At 51.3% G+C, this 11,336-nt stretch overlaps 1 protein-coding gene across 1 annotated transcript; it reads right to left on the reverse strand.

The window, feature by feature from the left end:
• Positions 1-23: 23 nt before the first annotated feature.
• Polr2j (RNA polymerase II subunit J) lies at positions 24-6,942 on the reverse strand. The gene is made up of 4 exons (XM_052167572.1): positions 6,812-6,942; positions 4,018-4,107; positions 703-877; positions 24-227 (listed from the first exon to the last, which is right to left on the reverse strand). Exons 1-4 carry the CDS (start codon positions 6,862-6,864, stop codon positions 192-194), a joined length of 354 nt encoding a protein of 117 aa, XP_052023532.1. The 5' UTR covers positions 6,865-6,942; the 3' UTR covers positions 24-191.
• Positions 6,943-11,336: the final 4,394 nt, after the last annotated feature.

Raw genomic sequence — 11,336 nt, forward strand, 5'->3', positions numbered from 1 at the left:
CCAGTCACACACTGCACACCCCCTCTTCTGATCTGCTTTATTAGGAAAATAACAGTCTATGTACAGAATGGGGCAGTGTCCCATGCGCAGCTAGAGAGCTCAAAGTGGCTGTCGCCATCGCGGTGGACTGGAAGGGCCCTGAGGGTGTACACGTCAGCCTTACAGCCACTAAGCAACGCTTCTTTCAGCTGCTACTCAATTCCTTCTTGCTTGTCCTTGATGGCCACCTGAGGACGACAAAGGCAGTGACTACGCTGCAAAGACCCCAGTCTACCCAGATGGTGCGGCACCAAGGCCGTGGTGTCACAGTCCTTGCAAATGCAGCACTGAGAGAACACAGCAAGGGGCAGCCCAGGCTCCAAAGGTTCCCTGCACCCACCCTGCCCTCTGCCTGCTGACAGCTGGGGGCGAAATGGAGGCAACAGGGACATGCGCAGCGGAGGCCCTAGACCTACCCTGGGAAGAACAGCTAGGCTGCTGGATAGGAGCCTGGGCAGAGGGAGGGTTGGCCTTTTCTTTTCTGGTTTCAGTGCTAGGGATTGTCCAAGGCCTTGGCTGTGCTTGGTAAACTTTGGACCACTAAGCTACACCCCAGCCCTCATCAGGGATTCTAAGTGTGCTGGGGCAGCTCTACCACTAAATCACACAACACAACTCACAGCCACGGCAGCAGCTGAGCCTCCCGACCCCCACGCTCCTCACCCGGAAGCGCTCCTCCAGGAGGGAGAGCTCGCTGATGAGGTCTGTGATGGCGTTGGTGAAAGCCTCCTGGGGACTGTAGTCTGGGGTGGTCTGCACACGGATGATGATCTTGTGCTCCAGGGGATGCGGGACTTTGTAGCCAGCGAACAGCACCTGCGGGTCCTTCAGCAGCTGGCTGAGAAAGGCAGAGTTCACAGTGAGGGCGGTCAAACCTGGCTGGCTTGCTAACCAGAACAGCCCCACCCGCACTGTGAATAGGTGAGTGTGGTGCAGGCCTTCTCCTGGCTCCTCAGGACTGTAAATTCAAGGTCAGCCTAGGCAGCTAAATGAGCCTGGCTTTTAAAACACAGCTTGGGGGGCAGAGGGGGGGATGTGGGGAGATGGCTCAGTGGTTAAGAGCACTGATCATTCTTCCAAAGGTCCTGAGTTCAATTCCCAGCAACCACATGGTGGCTCACAGCCATCTACGATAGTATCCAATGCCCTCTTCTGGTGTGTCTGAAGACAGCTACAGTGTGCTCATGAATAAAAATAAATTTTTAAAGAAAGAAAAACCACAGCTGGGGCTGGGGCTCAGTGGAGAGAGCTTGCCTGCCGTTCATGAGGCCTGAGGTGCCCTCCCAGCACCAGAGTGGGAAAAAACAAGTTAAAGGACCCGAGACCATGTGGGAGCCTTATGCCTATAAGGGTGAAAAACCCTGACTGGGAACCAGTTTGTGATGGTGTCTTTCACCACAGCAATTGAGAACCCATGACAGTGGCTGCAGGCCGCTCCTAAGCTAAACCGTGTAAGGCCCCATCCATAGGTACAGTAAGCAGGTACAACTGCCAAACATATCTGAAGAGTTGTAGAATTAGGGGCTGGAGATGGCTCAGCTCAGCAGTTAGGACCCACATAGTGGGTGGCTCACATCTAACCCCAGTCCCAGGGGATCCGACACCCCCTTAAGGCATCTTAGGACACCATATGGTGCTTAGCCGTATGTGCAGAAAAGCCATCCACACACGAGTTGCAGCCTGGGCTGGAGAAGGCACAGTCATGGAGCGCTGATTACTCTCCTAGGCAGTACTGCCTGTGACTGCGGCTGCAGGGCTCGACACCCTCTTTTGGCTGGTCAGACATATAATAAAGACTTGAGCTGTGGACTGAGCTAGAGAGATGGCTTGGTTAAAAAGTTCCTAGTGTAGCCAGCAGTGGTGGTGCACACCTGTAATCCCAGCACTCTAGGAGGCAAAGGCAGGTGGATTTCTGAGTTCGAGGCCAGCCTGGTCTACAGAGTGAGTTCTAGGACAGCCAGGGCTACACAGAGAAACCCTGTCTCGAAAAAAACCAAACTCCAAAAAACCAAAACAAAAAAACAAAAAAAAAGGTTCCTAGCACTCACATGGCAGCCAACAACATCTGACCCTCCAGCTCTGGAGGGTCTAGTGCCTTCTGACCTTCATGGGTAACAGGCACATGTAGTAGTGAAGGAAATAGAGTAAGTTTTATACATAGCTATAAAACAAGGGTTTGGGGAAATAGACATGAGGCTGGGTGGTCAGAGTAAACAGGTTTAGGTGGGACTAGCCAAAACATTAACTTCTTAAAAAAATATCCCTACCCCTCCTCTTAATAAGTTCCATACACACACACACACTTTCCCGGACCACCCAGTTCTTCCCCCCTTAAGGAACTTACCAACCTAGCTCTCTTTCAAGGACTTTCCATGGCCAGGTACAGAGTGAGACAAAAGAAGTTAACTGACTTGGCCAAAAAACGCCCCCTTAAACTGACCAATGCCTAAAGAGATCCTTTGTCTTGTACCCCACCAATCAGAGTCCCAACTGCCCAGCCTGTGGCTGGACTACCCTCTGTAAAGTATAAAAAGCGTGTACTTTATCGGGGTTGCCTTCCCTGTGAGGAGCAGCCCACATGCATAGATCAATCTTCAATCAATTAATAAACCTCATGCTTTCACAGCGATTTTTGGTCAAACTATGGTCTGTGGGGTTACACACCTGAGCTGAGACCCTGGAGGGTCTCCTGAATTACAACAGTAGGACATACAGAGGCAAACCATTAAGATTTTTTTCCTTTTTTTAAATTGACTGCTCTTGGGGCAGTGGTGGCGCACACCTTTAATCCCAGCACTTAGGAGGCAGACGCAGGCAGAGTTCAAGGCCAGCCTGGCCAACAGAGCAAGTTCCAGGACAGCCAGGGCTATACAGAGAAACCCTGTCTCAAAAACTACCCTCCCCCCCAAAAATATTTACTGCTCTTGCAGTAATTTTGACCCAAGTTCAATCTCCGCACCCATGGCCCATGGGAGCCACGTGTGATTCCTGTTCCAGGGAATTCAATGCCATAGAGAGCAATCACTCAAAGAAAAAAAGTTTTAAAAATGTGGAGGCTAGTCAGGCTGTGGTGGTGCACGCCTTTAATCCCAGCACTCAGGGCAGACTTTTGAGTCTAGCCTGATCTACACAATGAGTTCAAGGACAGCCAGGGCTACACAGAGAGAGAGAGAGAGAGAGAGAGAGAGAGAGAGAGATCCTATCTCAGAGAAAAGTTGGAGGCTAAGGAAGAGTTGCAGGCATCACAAGTTACCATCAAATGCACATGCCTCTTCTGGCCTTTTTGTTTGTTTGTTTTGTTTTTTGAGCTAGGGTCTTGGCTGTGTTGGAGCTTATTAAGTAGATGAGGCTGGACTCAAAGTCAGAGATCTGCTGCCTCGGCCTCTGCCCCGAGTGCTGGTATTAAGGTGTGTGCCACAGTACCAGCACCTACGGGTATTAATGTTGCCTCTTTGTTTTGTTTTTGTTTTGTTTTTTGGCCTTTAGAGACAGAGTTTCTCTGTATAGCCCTGGCTGTCCTGGAACTCACTCTGTAGACCAGGCTGGCCTCGAACTCTTAATGCTGTCTCTTAATGCCCATTAAAATGAAATCCTGCCTTGCTAGAGCTCCCTGATTTAATCTGAACCAAAAGACCAAGAGGCAACTGCCGGGGCTCCCTGCACAGTCTGACATTACATAAATAGGCCAGCCAACACGCAGCTGGGATCCTAGCACTTGGAAGGCAGCGGCGAGGAGGATCAAGTCCATCATCAGGTCATCCTCGGTGATACAGTGAGTCTGAGGCCAGCCTCCGCTACACGAGACCCTGTGTCAGAAAGCCACAGAAACAGCCTCCTGTGAACAGACCTGTGAGACCAGGCTGGGAAAAGCATGTGAGCTGATTTCCTGTCGCAGAGGGGAGAACGGAACACACCATCACAGGACCGTGCTTGGCCCTGCTGACACTGACAGAGCACCCCGGCCTGGGGCAGACTTACGATTTAATGATGTTCCCCAGAGTGTGGTCTTCCTTGTTGATGGTGAACAAGCAGGCGTTGGGAACCTTGGTGTCCTTGTTGATGGTGATTCTAGAAAGAGACAGCGGCAATAGCTCAAGCCCACACCCAGCCTTGTGATACTGGCCCTGAGCCAGCCATGTGCCCTGAGGGTCACAATGCCCCCATTTGTGGTCAAATGTTCTTGAAACTGCAGTTGGGCTGTTCTACCACCTCAGACACTAAGGTTCCTGGCCCTTTCCCACTGATGAACAGTTCCCTTTAACTAGCTCTTGACTAAAGTCTTACTTAAAAGACAAGAACCAAGGCAGAGGCAGGTTTGAGGCCAGCCTGGGCTACACAGAAAAACCTTGACTTGGAGGGGGAGGGGGAGAGGGAGGAGGGACGAGAAGACACTTAACCCCCTAAGCCCTCTAACAATCAAGGCAGGCCTAGGTCTGTCTTTCTGCAAGCCCCGCTATCCCCAGTGCTACTGGGAATTGCGCCTTGGGTTTCTTTCAAGCGTGCTAAGCCAAGCCCTGGACCACTGAGCTACAGGTCTAGCCTTTGGAGGCCTGTTTCAGTCTGCTCACCCGTAAAGGACCTTGGGAGGGCGCCAGTATGCTTCAATGGCTGACCATTTACCTCCCATGTATAAGTCTCTGGGTCTCATCACCACCACTCCCACCGTTGAAACAATAAACAAGGTAGGCCTGCCTGGTAGTTCAGACCAGTTATCCCAGCAACTTGGGAAACTGAGGCAGGAGGATGGAGAAAACCCTCAGCCGTCATCCTGGCCTTTCTCTTTGCTTAAGGTAGGGTCTCATTGGCCACTGGACATACAATGCTGGCTGACCTCCTGTCTCCACTTCCCGTGTCCCTGGAGGAACACTGGAATTAGAACTTGGCACAGTTCTTATACGACTTCTGGGGATCTACACACAAGTCCTCAGCATGACCAAAAAATAAAAGCAAGCAAGGAACCACCTCCCCTCTGTGGTGGCCTTCAATTTATATCCCATCAAGCATGCACTTAGCAGGCTTTGTTTATGTTGGGTTTTGTTTCTTTTTTTGAGACAGCATTTCTCTGTGTAGCTCTGGGTGTCCTGGTACTTGATCTGTAGATCAGGCTGGCCTTGATCCCCCTGCCTCTACCTCCCAAGTGCTGGGACTAAAGTTTCTAAAGGTGAATTACAATCCACCACCGAGCTAAGGATTGCTCCTTCTTTTCTAAAGCAGAACTTTCCAAACTTCGTACACACATCTTTACTTTGCCCATGCCTGTATGAGGTAAGAGGACAGCCTGTAATTGTCAGTCCTCCTTGTACCATAGTGATCCTGGGGATTGAACTCAAGTCATCAGGCTCGCCTGTGGGTGCCTGGACCGGAGCCATGTGGCCAGCCTGGAACATGGCACTTCAGACCCAATCATCCTTTCCTGGGTGGCTGTCTACTACACCAAGGGCTGCTAACAGCAACCCACTTGGGACAACCAGAACCATTTCCAGACCCCCAAATGCTCTTTCCCATGAGACAACAACCGGGCTCTCAGCTGAGAATATGCCCCCCAAGGAAGGCTGAAGTCGCTATCAAATGTCAGGCACAAAACCCTGCATAGACGTCTCTCTTAGGAATGAGAAGTATCAGCCACAGGTCTGCAGTATACACTGTACAAACAAACTCAGAGAATCTCCTTGAAGAACTTCATTGTTTATTGACTGGCTGATTGATACAGGGATGAAATGAACCCCGTGCATGCTAGGTAAGCAATCTACCACTGGGGTATACCTCTGAGAGGCCAAACCTACTCCATCTTGGGACCTGCCTCCATCTTAAAAAAAAAAAGTTAGATTGTTTTAGATGTACTTTTAGACTGTTTTGTGATTGTTCATGGTCTTCCTTCAAAGCACCCACCTGTCAGCTTATAACAGACATTCAGTTAGATACTTGCAGGCTCGATACCCTCTCGCTCCCATTCCCTAGAAAACCTCGCCCTGGGTTCAAGGCTGCTCTGCCTTCCTGTGCTGCTGTGTCAGGGTTGGGTGGGAGGAGCGCCCAAGCCCAAACTTGTGATAAAGAGACCCTAATGCTATTACATCGGAAACGGCTCCTGGGTGGTGTTTTGGGGTTCACGGACGCTTCCTGGCACAACACCTCCATACCTTTTTCCCCCTGAGATAGAGACGAAGTTGACTTCCAAGAAGGAGCACACACAAGAGAGAGGGGTTCTTAGCAAACTTTGAGTCAACAAAAGAGTGTATCCAGCTACTATTAAGACAGTTACATGAAGACCAAGCCGGTGGCTCAGGCCTTAATCCCAGGTAGAGGCAGCTTGATCTCTGAGTTTGAGGCCAGTCTGGTCTGCAAAATATCTTTAATTAAAAACCGCCAATGCTGTCTCAATAAACCGAAGAGTCCTGAAATTCTCTTTAGCGTGGAGTCACGTACCCGGGGTTGGCCTAAGTCGGGATCCCTGAAAATCTTGGGGAAATCCTCAGGCTGCTGAGGAGTGGAAGGAGCTGTGTCTCTGTCCCTTCCCAGCTGTCATCATGAGCCAAGAGTCTGGACCCAGTCACTCAATGATCCAGAGCCTCCGTCTTCCCACTGCAAAATGCACGCACTCGCCAATGCTTTGCACCACTGCCTGAAGTTGGGCAGACACGCACTGAGCAGAACAGAATGCTGAAAGCAAAGCCCGCCTCAGTTTCCCCAGGCAGGAGCAGCGCTGCGCTCCACCGGAGCTGACGGCCGGCAGGCTCCTATACAACCGTCCCCGCCGCAGCCGGCCTCCACTTACTTCTTCTCGCCCTCGAAGAGCAAGAACGACTCGAAGGCCGGAGGGGCGTTCATCCTAGCGCCGCGCTCTCGCTCTCAGGCACCAAGCCGCAGCCACCTTCCGCCCACAGAGCCCCGAAACGCGACCACTTCCGGGTTACTCAGCCGCAGCCAATCAGAGTAAGCATCTGGCCTCCATCCCCGCCCCCTGTGATGACCTTACGCAGGCGCAGCAAGGCCGAGGGCGACCGCGAGCTGTGCGCATGCGTCAGTTTAGAAACCTTGTCTGAGTGGGGGGGCAGTGGTTGTGCACACCTTTAATCCCAGCATTTGGGAGGCAGAAGCAGGCGGATTTCTGAGTTCGAGGCCAGCCTGGTGTACAGAGTGAGTTCCAGGACAGAGAAACCCTGTCTCCTTGTCTGTGGCTTCAATGTTGAGTGTTTTGCCTTGTAGATGAGGACCAGGGGAGCAGGAAGGTGTGTAAAGGTTGGAGAGGAGCTTGGGGTGCCAGTGCATCCTCTCTTGAGCACACAGGTAACTAAAAACACGATGAAAGCTTTGCACCTCGCCACTTTTCAGCGGTCTCTGTAGCAACGTTTTATTTTTCCTATTTTTAAAGATTTTTATGTGCGTGTATGTATAGGCACATATATGTAGGTGCCTTTGAAGTCCAGAAGAGGGTTGGGTACCCTGGAGGTGGAGTAATAGGTGATTGTGAGCCCCCCACCCAAGTGGGTGCTGGGAACTGAACTCCAGTCCCCTGCAGGAGCAGTAAGGTTCTTACCTGCCGAGCCATTTCTCCAGCCTCCCTGTTGACTCATCTTGTCATTCGGATGAAGTTTAGAATCAATCATCGTAGAAACAAACCTCTAGGAGGGGCCAGCAAGACAGCCCAGTGGGCAAGGGGGAGTGTGACCAAACCTGATGACCTAAATTCAGTCCCCAGAACCCACATGGTGGAAGTTAGGTTTGACTGAGGAAGACAGATGTGTGTGGCATCATCCTAGAGGCTGAGGAGTCAGACTCCAGCTTCCTGACTGCAGATGCCACACCGCAGCTGCCTGGGAATCCTGTTGCCAAGACATCTGCATTGTGATGAACTGTACCCTTAAGATGCTTCTGTTTTTGCTGTCGTTGTCTTGGTTTTGTTTGTTTTTCGAGACGAATGTTTCTCTGTGCAACCCTGGCTGTCCTGAAACTTGCTCTGTAGACCAGGCTGGCCTCGAACTCAGAAAACTGCTTGCTTCTGTCTCCAAGAGTGCTGGCATTAAAGGCGTGCGCTGCCAGCACCAGGACTTCTGTCCAGTTTTTAGACATGACCACAAGAACAGTAACTAATACAGACTCAGCCTCCCAAGCATTGGAGCCATGGGCATGAACCACCCTAGCCATTAGCATCTATCTGAATGCTGAAGCATCGCTGTGTAGCCCGGGTGATGGAAGTGTCGCAGGAATCCAGGGAATCCGATGATGTCAGGTCCCAGAAGGCTCTGGGGCCCTTCGCAGGCTGGGTCACACTCCCCTTTGCCTCTGGATATGGGCATATTACTCCTGAAGTGTAGAACTAGTGATACCTACGCCAGCTCATCCACCTTCAAGGCCGAAGGTACAAAGATAATGCAGGCACCTTGCTCAGCTCTGATGTCTCCAACTGGGAGGAGGAGGAGAAGGGGGAGGAGGAGGAGGAGAAGGGGGAGGAGGAAGAAGAGAAGGGGGAGGAGGAGGAGGAGGCAGAAGCCACCGTCGCCACAGCCCAAGGTTCCCCAGTCACAGTCCAAAGCTTGCAGCTACTTAATCTAGCAACAGCAGATCCTTGAGGGCAGATCACCCCATGAGGTCATCAGGAGTCCTAGTTAGCGCACAGGCCCAAGCTTAACTCTTCAAGCAGTAGGATTTCTCCGGGCTACCCTGCAAACCAAAGCTGAGACAAGGAGAAGGCAGACCAGCACCACGTAATTATGATACCCTTAGTCCCTCCCAGTGCTTCCCTCACCTCAACCGAAAGCGGACCCAGCGCCCACAATATAGACTTGGGAGCGTTGCCAGAATTCCTCCCGAGAGGGCTTCACATCTACCCCCTCTCCTCAGGTCCCAGTGATAAACCAAAGAACAATTCCACCAAAGCTCTCCGTGGAGAGTCAGTGAGGTTCCCATTCTTACAGGGAGGGATTATGGACAGAAGTATGGAGGACCCCCAAGGGAGTCTAGCATGGGTGATGGCTTCCCTATAGCCACAGAGATAGGGCCCCAACTGTTAGCCTTCCACATCCTTTATACTCAGTCACCTCCCTGAGACCCCCAAAGGGCAAGTGCAGTTAGAGAAGAATTGTATACAAATGACCTTTATCTGTCCTATGAGGGAAGACCCACAGTCACCAAGATGCAAGGGGACTCTTCTAGGCAGGCACAACTGATGATGGTGGTGGCTGCTTCGGAAGTCACCGGACCCCTCTATCTGTCCCTTCTCCCCTCACCACACTGAACAAACATCCTCTCTACCTTCCCCAGCTCTCATCATGACTGGCAGCGCAGGGCCGGGGAGCCTGGCCTATCTGCACGGCTCTCAGGTCAGGACTTTTGTACTAAAGTTCTGAGAGCCCATAGATAATTCCTCGGTGGGATAGATTAGTACTTCTCAGACCCTAGTTTCGTATTAAGGTTCCGCCTGGAGTTTGGCCACCACCACTGTGTCCCACTTGAGCTATAGGATGAGAAAATGTCACTTTGAGGGAGGTCAGTCAGGTCAAGAGGCTAAGACCTCAGTAGGGTGAGGAATGGCAGTTAGGATAACAACTTCCTTGTCTTCTGTGTTTGTTGAGTACAGCCCCCTCCAAACCAGAAATGTATTCTTTATTTCCAAACAACCCGTTGGATCTAACTCAGTGTTACAACCTGCCTAGAATCCCTCCGGAAGGGACTGGCAGTCAGCCAGGCTGTGGTGGCGCATGCCTTTAATCACAGCACTTGGGAGGCAGAGGCAGGCAGATTTCTGAATTCCAGGCCAGCGTGGTCTACAGTGTGAATTCCAGGACAGCCAGGGCTACACAGAGAAACCCTGTCTGGGGGGTGGGGGGAGGGGGCTGGCAGTGGTAGAGCCCCTGCCTAGAATCCCCCAGGGAGGGGCTGGGGGCGTGGCTCAGTTCCCACTAAGGAACTGGGGTGGTAGCTCATGCAGAGCACCCTCCTGCCCAATTTATACAACACCCAGGCACCCAGGTCCTCATGCATAGGAGATACTCACCTTATGGGCTGGTTTTCTTTTTCTTTTTGTTTTTTTTTTAATTATTGTTTTATTTTTTGTTTTGTTTTTACTGAAACAGGGTCTCACTACATAGTCCATAATAACCTCAAACTTGAAACCCTCCTACCTCAACTTTCCGAATGCTGGGAATATAGGTCTGCGTCATCGTGCCCGGCCTCTGAGTGTGTGTTTGTGTTGGATGAACTGCGGATGGAACCCAGAAACTTACATATGCCAGGCAGTTGCCCTACCACTGAACTGCACCGCCAGCCTGAATGTGGTTTGAGCGTACCATTTGAATTCAGGTGTGGCCGTTTGGTTGAGCCTGTAATGCCAACGCCTTGGGGAATGGAGCCAGAAGGATCAGTTCAAGTTCATCCTCAACTCTACAGTTGAGTTTGAGGACAGCCCGGACCATATGAGACACTGTCTCAAAATAAAGGTGTTCACTGAGCACACACGGAGCCCTGTGTTTAGTTCCCAGCTGTGCATACACTCTGCATGGCTCACACCTGTAATTCCAGCACATGGGAGGTAGAGGAAGAGAGATCTGGAGTTCATGGTCATTCTTGGCTATAAAACAAGTTTAAGGCTATCCTGGGTCTATGACAAACCCTGTCTTAATTCTTCCAAAAAATAAAAATACTAACAATACACCAGCTGACTTGGGAGCTGAATGCTCCCTACTCTTTCCTCTGTGGCAGAAGCAGAACTGTGGCCAGGGGCTGATACTGTGGAGAAGCTGGCCATTTAGAGACATCCCGGAGGAAAGACATCGGCTGAGTCTGTGTAGATGAACAATTCTCAACCAGTGGGTCGAGACCCCTTCATGGAGTCCCACAACCCTTTTACAAAGGTGGCATGAGATCATCAGAAAACACAGATATTTACCTTATGATGGATAACATTAGCAAAATTAGTTATGAAGTAGCAAGGAAAAAAATGTGATGGTTGGGGCCTCAACACAAGGAACTGTATTAAAGAGTTGCAGAGTTAGGAAGGTCTAGATGAATACCTCCTGGGGTTCTCGTTTTCAAAGGCACGGATGCCCTGCCCACCCTGTACCTGAAAGCACTAGCTGACAGGCCATGCATGACAGCAGTGCAACGCGTGGCCCGGGTCTTGTGAGGGAAGGCACAGAAATAGCAGGAGCTCCACCCACTTCCACCCCAAAACCCCATGGCCAATCCAGCTGCCCAGCAGCACAGCCCTCACGCCCCTCTCGGACCCTGAGCAGAGGGGCTGGAAACTTGGCCTGATAACCCACGGGAGATGGAAGGGGCCGCTGTGACCCAGCCCTGCCGTG

The sequence above is a fragment of the Apodemus sylvaticus genome, chromosome 22 (assembly GCF_947179515.1).
Source record: "Apodemus sylvaticus chromosome 22, mApoSyl1.1, whole genome shotgun sequence".
In the NCBI taxonomy this organism is placed as follows: Eukaryota; Metazoa; Chordata; class Mammalia; order Rodentia; family Muridae; genus Apodemus; species Apodemus sylvaticus.